Source organism: Dasypus novemcinctus, chromosome 8 (genome assembly GCF_030445035.2).
Source record: "Dasypus novemcinctus isolate mDasNov1 chromosome 8, mDasNov1.1.hap2, whole genome shotgun sequence".
NCBI lineage: Eukaryota > Metazoa > Chordata > Mammalia > Cingulata > Dasypodidae > Dasypus > Dasypus novemcinctus.
This window is the reverse complement of record NC_080680.1, coordinates 123,217,947-123,236,083: the sequence shown is the minus strand read 5'-3', so window position 1 is coordinate 123,236,083 and position 18,137 is coordinate 123,217,947. Positions and strand designations below refer to the sequence as shown.

Below are 18,137 nucleotides of genomic sequence, written 5' to 3'. Positions count from 1 at the left end.
CAAGTTCATGGATTTCTGCAATTATCTATCATTTCCTTCCCTCTGCTTGCTCGGGGTTCATTTGTCTTCCTTCTCTGGTTTCTTAAGGTGGAAACTTAGATTTCTGTTCAGAGACTTTCTTCTTTTCTAACATAAGCATGTAATACTATAAATTTCCCTCTAAGCACTGCTTTACCTGTATACCACACATTTTGATACGTTATATTTTAATTTTAATTCAGTTCAAAATATCTTTTCATTTCTCTTGAGACTTCCTCTTTGACTCCTGGGTTATGTAGAAACGTGCTGTTTATTTTGCAGTCATTTGGGGGGGGGGGGGGAATTTCCAGAAATCTTTGTTACACACTTCTAACTTAATTCCACTACAGTTCCATTTCTATTTGTATTATTTTAAATGTTAAGGTCTATTTTGTGCCTTACATTGTGATCTATTTTGGAGAATCTTCCATTTGCACCTGAAAAGTGAATTCTGCCTTTGTGAGTGGGGATGGGGCTCTGTAATGTCAATTATGTCTAGTGGTTGATCGTATTGCTCAGGGATTCTATACCCTTATTGATTTTTGGTCTACTTGTCCTATCATTACTGAGAGAGGAATGCTGAAATCTCCAACTATACCTGTGGATTGATCTGTTTTTCCTTTCCATTGGTTTTTGCCCCACGCACTTTGAAGCTCTGTATGCAATCAGGATAGTTGGGTTTTCACGGAGGACTGACCCTTTATCTTCATGGATGGCTCCTCTTTATTCCTGATATCATTCCTTGCTTTTTAAATATATTTTGCTTGATAATAATGCTACTAAGGCTTTCTTTTGGTTAGTGTTTATATATCTCTCTCTCCAATCTTTTTGCTCTTAACCTTGATATTTAAAGTGGGTTTTTATAAACAGTATGTAGCTGGGTTTACTTTTTAAATTCAATCTTATAATCTTGAAATTGTAAACTTGAGTTTAAGCCATTCACATTTGATGTGATTATTGAGATTAATGGATTGAAATCTACCATTTTGCTAGTTGTTTTCTGTTTGTTTCAAACGTTCTTTTCTCTATTCCTCTTTGGGTTAACTAAGCATTTTTTTATGGATTTCATTTATTATTCATACCCCTTTTAAAAATTCTTTAGTGATTACAATATACATCTCTAATGTTAAACCATTTCAGCTGTAGTGTAAAAATCTTATGACACACATTTCCAAGTCCTCTTTCCCATCTTTGGTGCTGTTATCATACATTTTACTTTTATAGGTTTTTTTTTTTTTAAAGATTTATTTATTTCTCTCCCCCCCCTCAGTTGTCTGTTCTCTGTGTCTATTTGCTGCGTCTTCTTTGTCTGCTTCTGTTGTCAGCAGCATGGGAATCTGTGTTTTTTTGTTGCATCATCTTGTTGTTGTGTCAGCTCTCCGGGTGTGCAGCGCCATTCCTGGGCAGGTTGCACTTTCTTTTGCGCTGGGCGGCTCTCCTTACGGGGCGCACTCCTTGCGCGTGGGGCTCCCCTATGCGGGGCACACCCCTGCGTGGCACGGCACTCCGTGCGCGTATCAGCACTGTGCATGGGTCAAAGAGGCCCGGGGTTTGAACCGTGGACCTCCCATGTGGTAGACAGACGCCCTAACCACTGGGCCAAGTCCGCCGCCTTATAGGTGTTACAGCAGACACCACCTTGCAACTATTTTTTTTGTGACCAGGAGTCAGGAAATTAATTTTTTCTGTAAAGGGCCAGATAATAAATATTTCAGGTTTTCTGAACCTTATACTTCTTTCTTGGTTGCATATTCTTGTCTCCTTTTTTCAAACTCTGTGATATAGTTAACATTATCCTTAGCTCATTTCCCATACAAAAACAGGCCGTGAGCTGAGTTTGGGCCAAGGGCTGTAGTTTGCTGACTCCTGCTCAAGACCATCAGTTTTCTGTTAGAACAATTAAAAATAAGAAAAAAAGAAATGTGTTTTACTCTTCATTTATTTCACTTTCAGAGCATTTCTGCCTTTGTCTAGATTCAATTTGCAGTCTGAAACGATATTCCTTCCGACTCAAGAATTTCTTTAACATTTCTTGAAAGTAAGTCTGCAGGCAACAAATTCTCTCCATTTTGTTTTTTGTCTGTTTGAACATCATTTCTTTCATTTTTGAAAGTTACTTTCTCTGGGTACAGCATTCTGGGCTAACGTGGTTTTTTTTCTGTCAGCACTTTAAAGATTTCACTCCACTGTCTGACTTGCACGGTTTCAGATCAGAAGTTTGCTATAATTCTTTTACTTGTTCCTCTGTTCACAACTTCTTTTTTCTCTGGCTACCTTCACGATTTTCTCTTTTCTCTTTAATTTTTAGTAATTAATCATGATACGGCTAGGTGTGTGATGTTTTGTATTTCTCCTGTTTAGTGTTCTCTCCACTTCCCAGCTCTGGGGTTTGGTATGTGGGGGCGTGCTCACTTGCTCAAGCACCTGCTTGTCTTCAGCGCTCGTCTTCGGCCTCTGCCGTGACGACTGTCCAGGCCCCCTGCTGCGGGACGAGGCACTTGACCTGGTCATCCCGGCCACCCCAGCACACATTCAGATGTGAGTGAGGACCCCGCCCAGAGCAGCCGCCCAGCTCGGCTCAGACCCCGGCTCCGGACTCACAGGCTGGGTAAATGCCTTGGTTTTAAGCCTCTGAGCTTTGGGGGGAGGTGTTGATGCAGCTCCACCTCCACCTGCAGCGCTCCCCAGTGCTCCCTTCCCACTGACCCTTGAACAGCCTGGAGGCCGCGCCTTGCACTCCTCCACTGGTACTGAGAACTGCTTGTTTTAAGCAAAGGTCAGCGGCCAGATTCAGGAGGCTTAACGTTTCGAACCCTAAGTCCTAATTCTTCCAAAGGCGGTCTCTGAAAAGTACTTCGTGTCTCCATTCTGCTGCGGGGGTCTGTGACAGAAAGCCCACTTCGGGGGTCCTTGGATTCAGGGTGCTGTTTCCCAAGACGCTGGGCTGGGTAGTGCAGCAGACTTTTGGGGGAAACACAGATTCCCCAGATCTTACCAGAGAATCCAATTTGATTGGGGGGGGGGAGGGAGGCCAGAAACCTGCATTTTTAAACAGGTCCCCAAGGTTACAGCGTCATGACGATGTGAAGGACACAAGGGGATCCTGGAAATGGATCGTTTCTCCAGGTTATTGTTTCCTGAATGCATCTCTGGCAAAGTCAATTTCCTTCCATCCTCTGAATATAGGTTATATATGACAGCTGTATCTGAGCAAGGCAATAATTTATAATTTATGGCTTACCTGCCTACCTATTTCCAACATTGATGCAAGGAAGCTAACAATAGCTAACACAGCCAGTAAGACAATCAGAACAGACACAGAAAATTTTAGATAACAGAGAAGAGGAAAACTATATCAAAACCTCCATCTGGCAGACTTACTTCATAATGAGTAGCTCTGAGTTTCCCAGCAGCAAAGACAAAAAGGGAAAGACAATGGATTATATAATTCTTACTATCTGATAAAAGAAAATGTATCAAAGTACCAGGAGAGACATCTTTTTTAGAGCAGAATTCTCTAAGTCACTGAATTATGTAAGCCACATGACATGACAGTACAAAGCAACATTCTAAGTAATTCTGCACATACTGGGAAATAAACTAACGTGCAGGAGAGAGAAAACTTTTCTGGAGCTAAATTGTAAAAGGAACCTAATTATGTAGGTCCTATTGCATGAGGGGATTTAAAAAGAAACAGGGGGTGTGGACCCAACTGTAGTGGGGCAGAAAATTAAGAAAGCATGCTGCTTGTGCACCCAGCAACCCCGAAGGTGCTGGAGGCACTGCTGTGGTGGGCAACGGTTTGCTGATGGGGGGGGTACTTCCTGGAGACCTGACATTTCTCAGGGGACAGCTGAAGAGGTCTAGAAGGCATGACAAAGAGCGGGCTTCTCCTGCCTGGGGGTCCTCTCAGGAGGAAACGGGAGATGCTGGACCACGAGGGGCCTGGAGACCACCTAGTTGGGCAAGGGGGGGGGGAGCCTCCCACTCGAGACTAGGAAGCCACAGTCTGGGGGGGCTCAAGAACTCGGCCAGGACGGGGGACTCGGGAGCTGGAGGTGGCAGAGCACAAAGCCACCAGCAGGCCCCGAGCCCACGGCACAGGCACACGCAGCCTGGCACCCGCAGAAGAGCCTCTGCCCTGCCCCCGCCCCGCTCCGGCGCCTCCCGCGCCGCGCTCCTGCCCTCGCGCGGGCTGTCCCCCAGCCCTGGGAGAGCCTCGGGCCCCTTGCCCGGCCCTGCCCCGGCCAAGCCCTCACTGTGGCTCCCCGTTTGCCGCGTGGGTGTCACTGGTGCCCCCGGCCGGGGCAGGGGCACCCTCCCATGCCCCCATTGCGTCCTCACAGGACAGCCCCCAGCACGCGAAGGTGTGACTTGTGCGTCCACAGCGACATCGCCCCTTGAACGTGAGCTCCTCAAGGGAGGTCCCCCAAACACTGTTACACAGCTGGGTCCTTGCTGCCAGCACAGCGGCAGGTGCAGAGCGGACGCTCGGAAGGTGTGTGCAAGGAATTAATAAGGCAGGGGTCCCAACACGCCACCGACAGGGTGGCAGCGACAGCCGACCCCGCCGTGGGCTCCTCAGGGCCGGCCCCCTCCTCAACACTGAGGAGCGGGGCGCCCTCGCTCCCAACCCTTTCGCCCTGGGCAATGAACAAATGAGCCCAATTTGGGCTGGACGACCCCCCGGGGCCCAGGGCTCTGGAAGTGTGCGGCCCCTCCTGTCCAGTGGACACCTGGCGGGGAGGAGGACACACCTGCAGAGGGTGTTGCGTGCAGCTGTGGTGACTGGCCACGCGCCCACCGAGGCGGGCCAGCCTGCCCCCGCCCCGTCCCGCACAGCAGCCAGCACCGCCCCCCCCCCCAGCCTGCCCCCGCCCTGTCCCGCATGGCAGCCAGCACCCCTCCTGCTGCCTAGCCTGGCCAGCGCCCCGCCCCCCCACCCAGCCTGCCCCTGTCCCGTCCTGCACGGCAGCCAGTGCCCTCCCCCACCGCCCAGCCTGCCCCTGTCCCGTCCCACACGGTGGCCAGCACCCCCCCCACCACCCAGCCTGCCCCCGTCCCGTCCTGCACGGCAGCCAGTGCCCTCCCCCACCGCCCAGCCTGCCCCTGTCCCGTCCCACACGGTGGCCAGCACCCCCCCCACCATCCAGCCTGCCCCCGTCCCGTCCCGCACAGCAGCCAGCGCCCCCCCTGCCGCCCAGCCTGTCCCCGCCCCGTCCCGTACAGCAGCCAGCGCCCCCCCTGCCGCCCAGCCCGGGCAGCGCCCCGGGGGTGGGAACGGGCCGCGTACCTTGCCGCCAGGGCCACCGCCTGCGGGGGTGCCGGGCAGCTCGGATGTGCTGGAGCCGGGCGCCGGCCCCGTGGGACTCGACCGGTGGCCAGGCTTCTGCTCGGACAGGCCGGCGGCCTTCTTCCTCTGGGCCGCGATCTGGGACAAGACGCTGTCGACGCTGCCACCTGAGGACACAGAGCCGGGGCGGCTGTGGGAGGCCGTGGCTGACCACAGAGCACCGCGCCGGCCACGAATGCTTGCGGGGCGCCGCCCGGGCGCCAGGCGCTTCTGCGAGTGAGTCATCAGGCAGCGCTGCGCTGGGCGCAGGGGGCAGGGGGCAGCGGAGCCTCGGCGACGGGCAGCCCTCCAGCGCGGCCAGCCCAGAGCCAGGCACTCGCGGTAAAGGACCCACTGGACCGACGGGCGACCGCGGGGGTGCAAGGCTGCCCCCGGTGCAGCGTCACCTGTGGGAGTGGACGCCTCCCCGCAGCTTCAGTGTCCACCAAGAGGGACTAATGAAATAAACTGACCGCGCCATGGGCGGGCCGCTGGGCGGCTATTAGAAAGGCGCTGCTGATACACGGGCCTCGGCGTGGAAAGGAGCTCCCGCCACAGCCATGGGTGAAGAGCAAGGAGCGGAGCCCAGCAAGGCGCGGGCCGCAGGGAACCGGCTCCGAGCCAGTGCCGGCCCTTCCCGGTGTGTCACCCGGGGCGCGTCACCGGCCTCTCCCAGCGTGCTCGCCTGTGAAATGGGGGTGACGGCCTCACGGGCTGGGGGCTCGCGCCGTGCCTGGGATATTCGGAGCCCTCGGCAAGTTAACATTCTACCTTCATGAACAGCCGTAACATGCATGGAAATGTTGCAAAGATAAATACAGCAGCGTGATGAGGACAAGCCCCGGCAGGTGAGACCACAGCTCTTTGTCTTGGATCCTAGGGTTTATCTGGTCTTTTTTTTTTTTAAGATTTATTTTTTATTTTATTTATTCCCTCCACCCCCACCTCCATTGTTTGTGCTCGCTGTGCGCTCTCCTGTGTCTGCTCGTCTTCTCTTTAGGAGGCACCAGGAACCAAACCTGGGACCTCCCATGTGGGAGAGAGGCACTCAATTGCTAGAGCCACCTCCGCTCCTGCTTTGTTCTGCCTCTCACTGTCTTCCCTCCATGTCTCCTTGTTGCATCATCTTGTTGCATCATCTTGCCGCGCCTGCCTGTCATGCCAGCTAGCTGTCTTGCTAATTTTCTTTAGGAGGCACTGGGAACCAAACCCAGGACCGCCTGTGTGGTAGGCGGGAGCCCAATCGCTTTAGCCACCTCTGCTCCCCTTATCGGGTCTCGGGGCTTGTTTCCCACCAGAAGCGCGCCTTCCTCATGCCATGGCATAAAGCAGGGGTTAGCCGTGGTTAACCCTGGACGCCATCCAGGGGAAACAGTAACTGTGCCATAAGCCCCTGAGTCACTGAGGCACTCCCGTCTGATTATCACCCACTTGCTGTGTGGCCCTGGGCAAACCTCTTGCCCACTCTGGGCTTCGGTTTCCTCATCTGTTCAGTGAAGAGGCTGGAGGGGATGCTCTCTGAGAGTTTACCTCCTAGGATTTGGCGGGTAGCAGCTCTGTTGAGCTACAATTCCCCTACCATTCCAGCACCAGCTGGAAGTGTTGGATTTCAGAGCTGTGCATCCATCACCACAGTCAACATTAGGACACGTCATCACCCCGAAGAGAAACACCTGTGAGCTGTCACCCCTCACGGCCCCCACTGCCCCAAGCCCAGCACAAGCGCGAATCCACTTTCTGTCTCTCGTGGAGAATTCAGAGACCCGGAACCCTACGCTATGCTGTCGTCGGGACTGGCTTCCGGCACTGAGCCCAGAGCTCCCCAGGTGGATCGCGCTGCGGATGCGCCAGAACCGCTGCTCAGGACCGCATCTGCTGACCCGCCACCCGCCGAGGGACACCTGGGGGCCTCCCCTTGGGGCTGGGATAAATGGCCCTGCTCCCAACAGCCACGAACAGGCCCTGGGTGGCCGCGTGCTCTCCCTCCTCTCGGGGTCACCCCCAGGAGTGGCCGGGTCGTACGATAACGCCACGTTTAACTTCCCGAGGACTCGCCTGTTCTCCGCAGCGGCTGCAGCACTTCGCACTCCCACTACCTCCCAGGGGGTTAAAGCCAGGCAAACGCCTGCCTTCTCTTAATTGCTGGTAACGTGTTATGAGAAAATAAAGCACGATGACTGGATTTCTTCCCTCTCCATCTCTACCCTCCCAGCGCCCCCCCACAAAAATGACATTAAAGAAACTTGGAATCGTGAATCCCCTGGAAAGTTCCTCCACCGCGGTGGTGACGGAGGAGCGAGAGTGTGCGCTGGCCTCTGCCCACCGAGCTCGGGCGCCCCCCCGTCCCCAGGCCGGGCACCCTGCACCTGCCCGCGGCCCACCTGAGCGGTTGTGCAGCTCCCCACCGTGCCTGCCGACCCCGCTGGAGCCGCCCGAGGAGTGAGGCGAGTGGTTGAAGTTTCCAGAGTTGGCGGGAGACGCGGGGCTCCTGGAGAGGGCTGGGAATTTAACTGGCCTGCTGGGGGTCTGCAAGAAGGCGGGGGTCCCGGTTAGGGTCTGCCGGTCCTTTCCCTGGACCCCCAGCCTCACCGCGAGGGGCCCCGACCCCGCCGGCAGCAGCGTCCTCCGGCACCGCCCTGCCTGGACGCTGCTCGACGGCAGGGGCGCGTCCGTCTTCTGACGCCCCGCCCAGCCCAGGGCTGGGGCAGCCGCGAGCGCGGGCGGGTCAGTGCCATCTCAGGCGGGGGGCCCGGGCGCCGCCTCCCTGGGGCTCCACGCTGGGGGGCAGGGGTGAGTCTTAACCCCTCCCTTCGGGGCACCCATTTGTGCCCCGTTTCGTGTCAGGACACCCCGCCCGGAGGGGCCACCTGGGGCGGCATGGAAACCGACAAGGCGGTGGCACTTGAAACCGCAGAGGACAACCAGGTCACAGGGCCAGGGCAGGCTCCTGCTGGGCTCAGGGAAAGGCCAGAAGGCCCCCTGCCGCCCCCGGGGGTCCGCTCTGGAGCGGGGACCCTGATCAGGAGCCCACCCCCGCCTGCTCCCCGCGGGGCCCCTCCCTGGCCCCCGCTGCCCCTCTCTGGGGTCTGCAAACCCTGCCCCTGGGACCCCAGGCTTCCAGGGGGCGGGGGCCCAGCACCCTCGCCGCCCGCCGCGCCGCGTCTCGCAGGCCCTCGTCACGCTGCAGGCTTCCCCCGGACGCCCCCCCACCAGCCGGTCTGCCCCCTCCCCGCCCCCCACGGACGACTCACGGGCTCCGTGCTGCCGCCCCCCGCCTGGGCGCGGCCGGGCCTCTGGGGCAGCTCCGCCGTCGCGGGGCCGGCCCTGCCCTCCCGGCAGGCGCGGGGGCGCGCGGAGCTCCACAGCTCGAAGCTGGAGGGGGGCAGGAAGGGCGGGATGACGGCCTTGAGCTTGTCGCTGGGGAGCCTGGTGGACGGCGCGCCGTTCCGCAGCTGAAAAAGGCGGGCCGGGGTCGGGCGAGCTGGGGGGCGCCTGGCCCCGCTTCTCGGGGAGCGGCACCCCCTCCACCCACCCGGGAGGTGTCTGCGGGTCTCCCCGCGACCCCCCTGCCCGCCCTGATGGACCCCGTAGCAGAAGATCAGGCAGGAGCTGGAGAGCCGGGGGCTGGGACCGGGTCCGGGAGGGCACAGGCGGCCCAGCCAGCTGCAGTCCCGGAGGATGCCCTGGAGGCGGTGGCACCTGAGCTGGCAGAACCGGGGAGAGGGGCGTTCCAGACAGAGGGGAGAGGCACGTCTGTGCAGCACCGCGTGAGGTCCGTGCAACTCGAGTGGGGGCTCCAGGGGGAGAGGGGACCTGGGCCGGAGCTTCTTGAGGGCCTCGTGCACCCCGCAAACGCTCCCTCTCCGGCCCACTGCCTCCTCCCCTCCTGCAGCCGCACCTCCCACGCCTGACATTTTTTAACTGTAATTTAAGTTTAAATTTGGAAATGTGGTATTTGGGGTCGGTGCAGAACCCTCGCGAGGACGGCGGCCGGCCGGCCGGGAGGAGCGCCCCAACGTCCGCGCCAGCTTTAATTAAGAAAAGGCGGCGCGCTGGGTGCCAGATGGCGCCCGGCAGGGAGGGGCGCCCCGCCGCTAATCCTGCCACGGGGGCGGGCACCACCGCACGGATGACCGCAGAGCCACGGAGGCCCGCCCGGCAGGGACCCCGCCATCTGCCATCTGCCGAGCGGCAGGCGCGCCCTGGTGCTCTCTACAGGGCCCCGGGCGTCGGCACCCCAGGCCCGTCCTGCTTTCCTGCCGGGCCCTGAGCACCTGCCGTCCCCTCCCGGAGCCTCGGTGGCTTCCCCCGGTGCGCAGGGGGTTGGCCGGGCAGGTCGCTGGGGACGCTCGCGGCCGCGAGCCCAGCGCGGAGGGGCGTTCTCGCCGCCGGGGTGACCGCTCTGGAAGGCAGCGATGTTCAGGCGAGTGGGGAAAGCTGCGGCCGAGGGCCTGGTCACTGCTCCATTAAAACAACAGACACCCAGAAGCCCCGACAGGCCAGCCTCGGAGGGAGATGCCGTGTCCCACGGCCACGGAGCGTGACGCCACCCGGGGGGGATGACGACGTGGAAAAGGCAGTGGGGAGGAAACGATAAGGATGCGCAGGCCCAGCCCCAGGGGGCCGGGCGATTAAAAGAGCTGATGGAGGCGGAGCGCTGCGAGGAGGGCTGGCGCGGCGCTGCGTGGCGTGCGGCTCTCTCCGCACCCAGCAGGAGCTCCTCAGGCGTTACAGAGCTCAGGGAGCCCGCGCGGGAGACGGGCGCAAAGCGTCGGCGACGTTCCTCTGGGCGTGGCATTCAGGGGTATTTTTTTCCTTTGCAATATTTTTCTGCATAAAATTTCTGTAGTGGGATTTGTCTTTATATTGAAAGGAACTATTAATTTTATTTAATAACGTTATTAGATGTCTGGCAGGACAGGCTCCCACAGTTGGTGTGGAGACCCCAATTTACCCTTTACGGTGGTCGGTGCCATGGCCTGGCGTGGCACGACTTGTAGGGCAGCGTACCTGTGACGCGGTGGGGCAGGCAGGGTGGGGTGGGGCGGGCAGGTGGGGCAGGCGGAGCAGGCGGGGCCCGGCACGACCTGGCCTGTGGCGTGGCGTGACGTGGTGGGGTGGGTGTGGCGTGACGTGGCGTGGCATGGTGGGGCAGGTGGGTTGTGCTATTACGTGGTGGGCAGGCGTGGCGTGACGTGGCGCGAAGTGGTGGGGTGGGTGTGGCGTGACGTGGCGTGGCATGGTGGGGCAGGTGGGTTGTGCTATTACGTGGTGGGCAGGCGTGTCGTTACGTGGCACGATGTGGCAGGAGGGGTATGACGGGGCGCACGTGGTGGAGCAGGGTGTGACGGGCACTCGCCCCAGCTCTGCCCCCATTCGGCCTTTCTGGAGAACTTCCCGGCTCCCTGGCCTCGCCAATGCTGCCCTCTCTTGGCCAGACTGCAAAGTACGGTCTTAGAGCTGAAGGGACGTGTCCAGCTCCCCCCACGAGGCCCTGGACGCGTCCGAGGCCACCCGGCAAATACGGGCGACCTTGCTCCTTGCCGGGAATACGCCCAGCGCCTCCTGGGCTGACCTCGTCTAATGACCAAAACCGCCCCGCGGGCGCGTCACCCCCTAGGTCAGAGCCGGCTCGCTGTCCCCGGCATCTGTCCTCCTCACTGTCCGAGCAACAACACCTGCACTTCAGGCTTGCCCGACCCCCGGGAACCAAGGCTCATCTCCCTGCCTCGTGGTGCGTGATGGGGCCGTGTGCCTAGGTCCTGGCCAGCGAGACATAAGCAGAAATCACACGTGGCTGTGTCTAGAACCGTCCCTCACAAGGCAGCCGGCGCGATCCATGGCCGCCCCTTCTCCCCTCCTCTTGGCTGCTGGCTGGAATGAGGAGGTAAAGGCCAGAGCTGCAGCAGCCATCTTAGACCAAGAGGTGACCTGGGAATAGAAAAAGCCAAGCCTGGGAGCCACCAGGCTAGAAGGAACCTGCGTCCCAACTGCATGGAGCACGGAAGCCGCACTGAGCTCAGTTCTCGTGGAAGGACGCGCTCCACGCCACCGTCGTCGGGCTTTCTGTTCCTCCTCGCCGACCCTAATGCCACGACTCTACAGACAGGGAGCCTGAGGGCTCCCGCAGGCTCGAGGCACAGCGTCCGCGCCGACTCCTCTCCCCCGGGTTCTCCAGAGCCAGGAGGGCAGGCCTGCCTGTCCCACGTCGCCCCTTCAACCGCAGACCCCGTGATGGCCGGCCCGGCTGGAGCCGCCGCCTGTGCCCATTCCTCCGAGCCCGGTGACCACGACTGCACATCTTGAGGCTCGACCCCGGCTGCGACCACCACGGAGAGCGACGCGCGCCCACACGCCTCCCCGCAGGGTGCCCCCCTGGCGGTTCCGGGGGACACCGGAGACTGACGTGCTGTCAGAAGCCCCCACTCACCATGGTGGTCAACAGCGCGTCCTCCTTCTCTCCTCCCGTGCTCCCGGGGCCTGAGAGACAGATGGAAGTTTCCTGAAATGAGCCCACGTGCCTGCAGCCCTCATCCTGGAGAACCAACTCTCCTGGGCGATTAAATATTTAATAATACCCGGTACTCAATGTTTTAACAGAAGGAAAGGGTTTCAAAGGTATGTCGGAGCACGTTCTTAGCTTTTCCGGAAAACCACTCCCGTGCGGGGTCAGGCTGTGGGGCGCCCAGCTCAATAGTCTGTCTCCAAGGGCGGTGCCGAGGGAGCGTGGCCCGGGCATGGACGTGAGTCCAGCTGTTACAAAGATCGTTTCGAATCAACTTCCCAATCAGCGTGGAAATCTCCTTCAGGGCCCTGGTCAAGTCCCAGCCTGTTGAATACCCCCACTGGCAGGGAGCTCACTACCTGCCCCATCCCAAGATCACTCCTTTATTATTAAGACACCTTCAAGACCAATCTCATTTAGCAGGTGGGGAAACCACCCGTCAAAGGCAGGAGAGAGGCCGCGCCGGCCGCCGGCCCCTCAGCAGGCTGCAGGAACCTGGGATGCTCGCCCCCGCCAGCGCTACCCCGTTCTCCCAGGCTCACCGCTGCCACGACCCCGCCCAAGTGTCCTCGTCGCGAGACCAGCCACCCTGCCCCCAGCCCCATCCCGGCATCGCCTGCGACGTCCGCCCGGGGGGAGGGCAGAGGGCCGCGGGTGCGGATCTCAGGCCCTCCACGTGCGGCCTCCGCTCACCGCTGTCCTTGGCGGGGGGGGCCCGCGTCAGGGAGCCCAGAGCGGCTCGCCCTGTCCTGGGGGGCCGCTCGCATCGTGGAGTCCAGGGCTGGCTCCGGCTCGTCCGAGAAGGGCGACGGCTGGGTGCTGGGCCGCCCGCGGGGCAGGGTCTGCATCAACTTCAGCTTCCGGAAGCGGTTGGACATGCGGTTCCACCAGGACTGCCAAGGAAAGAGAGAGCGGAGGACATGCTCCAGGAAGCGCGGGGCAGGCGGCCCAAGGAGCACCGAGCCCGGGACGGGGGCTGTTCACATCCAGCACGCGCGCCTCTCCCCGGCCCGGGGCCCACGGCAGGCATTGCCAATCGATTGCGGCACCCTTTCCCGAGAGGCCTCGGTTGGCCTCTAAATCCTTCCAACAGACCAGAGGTGGGAGCGAGACCTGCTCGGCATCTCCTCATTGCAGTCTGAGAAGTGGAGGCACAGGAAAAGGCATGGAAGTGCTCGAGGGCTTAGAGTGAGACAGGGACAGACAGACGGACACAGAGGCAACTCTAAACACTGAACAGCTACTGCTGCTTAAATTCCCTCTCCCTACTCCAGTAGCAGTGCGAGCCGGGAGGCCTGGGCCACCTGCTCCCCCAGCTGACCCCCCCACCTGGAGAGAGGACAGGTGTCCCCCGCACCCTCCTGGGTGTCCTTGAACCCGACGATACCAGCCTGCCGACCTTCCCTCTGGATTCTGGATTCAAGACTGTCATATCAGCTTTAGCTGCAATCTCCAGCCTGCTGGCCCACCCTCCGGATTTAAGCCAATTCTTTGGACTAAGCTTCTACGCTGTGCATTCTGTCTCTCTGGAAAACCCTGCCTGACAACCCCGGGACACCACGAAGCCCAGAGGTTCCTGGCACAGACTCGAAGGCAGGCTGGGAGGAATGTGAGGAAGATTCCAGAAGCCGGGGCAGGTGGCAGACATGTAAGGCACGCTGGCCCTGCAGATCCGAGAAGGGTGCCAGCGCCTCAGGTAGAGGAGGGCGGCCGAGACCAGGCCAGCTCTGCTGCTGTTTGTTTTTTTTCAGGAAAAAAGTAAGTTTGATTTCAAACACCTGGAGCCGCACAGGGAGCATCAGAAACCCAAAAGAAATATCCAGCTTGCGGTAAGAACCAACTAGAGCTCGCTCTGTGGGGCTTCCAGAAGGAAGCTGACGGGGCTGTGGACAGAGACCCCGGGGTGGTGTAATCAGCAAATCTTCTCCCGCGCTAAAGCGGAGGCTGCAGCAGATTGCCTGGGAGGGGGTGTTTGGTTTGGCCAGCTCAGTACTGAACCGTGCAGAAGTTTTTAAAATCCCCTACATTGAGGAGTTGAGATTTCATATCAAAATCTGGATTTCTGGTTTCTCTTGGGAAAAACATAAAGATGTGACCATGGTCCCCCATTCCTGCAGCATCCTTTAAACGGTTACCATCACCCCAATTTGCCCCAGTCCCCACCATTCCCTATTGCTCACCCCCAGCTCATTCCACACCCCTGCTGTTGTAAAGAGGAAGCAGCAGGCTCCCCCACCCCATCCACCTGGCTCTCGGAACCCCAAACCCTGTAGGAAAGGAAAAGGCAAACCTTCAGGCCGCCCTTGTCGTCGGGCAGCACGGGGATGCCCCCAGGCGGGCGGGCCTTCGAGGGGGGCAGGGCTGGCTGGTGGCCGAGCCGGCCTTTGTCTGTATTCACCTGCATGCAGACAGATGCCAGCAGTCGAACAAGTTCCGTGTCTATGGACACAAAGCGCAGCTTTTTACCGGCGGTTCGGCCTGTGGGGCCACGGGCAGGAGACCCCGACCACCCGCATCTGCCTTCGAGCCCAGCCCCACAGCTCCAGAGCTGGGGTCACCCCAGAATCGGGATGCCTGCGCCTCCATCTGAGCTCCACTACGGCAAATGCACCTAGTGGCAGGAAGACCCGGGGGTCGTGGCCCGGGTGGCGGGGGCGGCAGGCCCTGCTCGGTGGCCATGCTCTACCCTGCCTCCACCACTCACAGGCAGGGACCCTGTGCAGCCTCCACGTGGCCCTGGAAGATGGGGCGACGTGCGCACCCACCACCCGGGGGTGCCCCGAGGACCGGGCTTCTCTTGGGACACTCAGAGTAGCTGGCTTGAGAAGAGTTAACTGTTACTAGTGACTATTAACCCAACTAGGGTAAAAAATAATGCAGGGAAATGACTGAGAAGAAAAGCCTCCAAGCCGTCCGCTGCTTTTCTCCTGATGCGTTTCTTTTCCTTTCCGCCATGTGCTCAGTCATGACCGTGTTTCTTTCATAACTGGGGGCAAAGATGTCATTTAAAAATCCACTGGGCATCCTCCAATAGGTGAATGGAAAACTGCGGCACGGCCGTGCAGTGGAATTTTATTCCACGATAAAGACACGCGCTCTCGAGCCACAGGAAGAGGCGGCGGGGGCCCTGGGCGTTCTGCTAGTGAAAGGAGCCAGCCTCGAGGGGCTCCGTGCGGCACAGCGCCAACTCTGTGACCTTCTGGAAAAGGCAGAGCTTCAGGGACAGAAGTGCTCAGCGGCTCCCAGGGGCCCAGGGAGGGCTGGGGATAATGAGGGGGCGCAGGAGGCTTCCAGGGGTGCAGTTCTTCCGAGGACACGCACGGTGGCCGCACGACGGTGCACTGAACCCTGCGGCAGGAAGCCAAACGCACACCGTGGCGTCATCTCACGCTCACACATCCACCGGGCCATCCTCGCAGCAAACGGCGCCCGCGGGGCAAGATGGCAGGAGCGGGGAGTTGCGGGAGGGGCAGGGGCAGGTGGGAACTCTGTACTTGCCACTCAGTTTTTCTGCAACTGTAAAGCTGTTCTAAAAAACAATAGCCTACTGATTTTAAAAAACCCACCAGGGGTAGACTGTTTTATTAGGAAATGGAGTAAGGAAACGGAGAGGGGGTCAGGGAGAAAATTTCTATTGAAAGAGACGAGCGGTCAGGAAAAAAAGCGTGTGTGCCGGCCGGGGCCCCTGGGAGGCTGACCTGAGCAGCGCACGCTCCTGGTAGGGGCATCGGTCAGGCTGCGTGTCGTCAGGGGCCACGGGCCGAGGACGAGGCCCCCAACAGTCAGCAGGGCCCGCTGGTTGCCTCGTCCGCACAAGAGGCCCTGCATCGGCGAGGACGCGTGGGGCACGGGTACCTCCGCCAAGCACAGGGCGCCTCCGTGAAGGGGCGCATCCCTGCCTGCACCCCGGGGCTATGCGGGTACAAACCCGCCCCCATGGCCAGCAGACCGTGGTCCCGGCACAGGGGTCAAAGCCAGGGGGCTCAGGGGGCCTCCCAGCACCTCCTCTCTGGGCTGAAACTGCAGGGAATGGGAGTCCCTGGAGCTGGTGACCCGGACGCCCTGGTCCCAGGAAGGGCCCGTCCCAGGGGGGAGGGTCAGGGACAAAGGCGGGGGGGCTGACAATGGTGGCATCCCTGGTCTGGTCCCCTCGGGCCTCCAGCTCCCACGAATGAGCCATCTCTGATGCTGTGTGTCCAAGAACACTGTTTCCTCTGCAGCACCCAGAGGTTCTGGCTCCCAGAATAGCGGGTTCGTGGGGTGCAGAGCCAGACCCACACCTTGCTCGCCTCCCCTCCCTGGAGGCTACTAGAAGGTCGCGCAGGGGAATGGCGGGACCCCCTGGTCCCAGCCCGCTCCTGGCCGGGGAGGGACGGTGGCTGCCGCAGTCGCGCAGCGCGCTTCGGGGCTGGAAGCTGGCTTCCCCCCAGCGCGCGGGCGCCCGCCACGTGGGTCCCGGAGCGGGCGGCGAGCGTCACTCCCGCAGGCAGAGGCCGGGCGGATCCCCAACACTTCCTGAAACAACCCACCCGGGTCGCTCAGCAGCATCACCAGGTCGAAGGCCGTGTACCCGTTCTTGGCGCGGAGAGAGACGTCGGCCCCCTGGTTGAGCAGGTACTTGACGATTTCTTTATTCCTGGGGAAGAGACAGGAAGCAGGGTCATGCCCACTGGGCGCAGGGGGACAGCCGGGCGCTGGCACCGCGGGGTGTCTGGGAAGGGCATGGCGAGGCGCGCCCGTCCTCCCCCGCCGCGCTGGCAGGGGACGCCGGCTGCTGCTCACCTGGTGCTGCGCCTTCCAGGAAAGGATGAGCGCCGAGGGCTCTGCCCAAACCTCCCCTGCCCACGGCCCCAGATCGGAGCCCCTCGCCCAGGCTGAGATGCCCGGACGGAAGCTGGAGGCTCGTGAGACACGACGCAGGGAAGCGACAGCAGCCTCCTGAACCGGGGCGGGGGGAGGCCCCCCAGGAGGACCTGGCCTCTGGGGCCCCGTGCCTCACCCCGAGAAGGCCTCCGGGAGGTGACGGCCCCCGCCCTGCTGGGAGGGTCAGGGGAGCGACTCCAGAGCAGGGGTAAACTGAGGCCTGGGCCACAGGGGAGGGTCCCCGAGAGCCTTGCCGACGAGTCTCCAAAAGGACAGTGGGGCGGGCGGGCTGGTTCCACGTGGGGACAGCTCGGCACACACGGGCCGCTAACCGGGCACCCTCTCAACTCAACTGACCGGGTGAGAAACCCACCCGCCCCGTCAGGTCCCCTGCTGCCTGGGTTTTGACCGCCACCAGCCAGACCCAGGGGCAGGGAAAGAGGAACTCGAAGCCGGCAGGGCGGGAGGCCGGAGCAAACGGGCCTGCGCAGCCGCTCCCCGGCCCGGCCTCTCCCCGCCGCCTCCGGGCGCTCACCCGTGGTAGGTGGCCTGCATGAGGGCCGTCCAGCCATGCACGCCGTCCTGCCTGTCCACGTCGGCGCGCCGCTCCACCAGCAGCTCCACCAGCGGCAGCTGCCCCGTGACGGCGGCCAGCATCAGCGGGGTGGCCCCGTCCCCGTTGACTGTGTTGACGTGGCTGGGGTCCTCGTCGGCGATCTCCTTGACCAGCTGGAAGTTTCCTGCGGACACCGGCCGGGGGACCTGGTGACTGAGGGCCTGGTGCTGCAGGCCTCTTCCTCCCGGGGCTCGCGGAACCAGCATGCCCGAGCCTGCCCCTGCCCTGCGCCACGGGCATCGGGGGCACTTCCAAGATGGGTCCCCCTCCCGGGTCCCTCATCTGGCGAGGACAGGGATGAGGACACACGGAGCGTGACCAAAAGACAGAGCTGCCGGTGCCTTAGAAGAGACGAAGCGATGGAGACGATGGCCAGGGAAGGGCAGGGCGCACGCAGGGGGAGAGTGCCTGCCTCGCTGGGCATCAGGGAGGGCTTCCTGGAGGTGGAGGCACCATCGCCACACACACGCTGAAGGGGGTGGGTGGGCCGCAGGGCATTTTGGGGGCGGGCGCAGGGCCTGGCAGGGGGAGCGGCAAGGTTCTGGAAGGACGTGCGGCACTGGTTAGCAGCACAAGCTCCAGGCTCTGAGCTGTCCAGTGTGATGCTGCAGGTTTAGTGAGCAAATCGCCAGTTTATTTCTCAAATACCCTGGGTGGCCCTGAGAGGTGCTGCCAATACTAGGCTGGGAGAAAGTGGCCTAAACATCCAAACAGATTTTCTAAGGTGCTTACCCATTTTCAACGCATGGAAGATATCGGGGCGTCTTTTTTCTTCATCTGGATAAACAGAGATTTTAAAAGTT

At 60.5% G+C, this 18,137-nt stretch overlaps 1 protein-coding gene across 1 annotated transcript in view; it reads right to left on the bottom strand.

The window, feature by feature from the left end:
- The window catches only part of ANKS6 (ankyrin repeat and sterile alpha motif domain containing 6), a 51,867-nt gene that overhangs the window by 16,734 nt on the left and 16,996 nt on the right, over window positions 1–18,137 (bottom strand). The window contains 10 exon segments of the mRNA XM_058302622.2: window positions 5,312–5,478; window positions 7,732–7,876; window positions 8,602–8,802; window positions 11,781–11,830; window positions 12,549–12,570; window positions 12,572–12,748; window positions 14,146–14,294; window positions 16,385–16,491; window positions 17,254–17,458; window positions 18,067–18,111. Coding sequence (XP_058158605.1) covers window positions 5,312–5,478; window positions 7,732–7,876; window positions 8,602–8,802; window positions 11,781–11,830; window positions 12,549–12,570; window positions 12,572–12,748; window positions 14,146–14,294; window positions 16,385–16,491; window positions 17,254–17,458; window positions 18,067–18,111 — 1,268 coding nt within the window.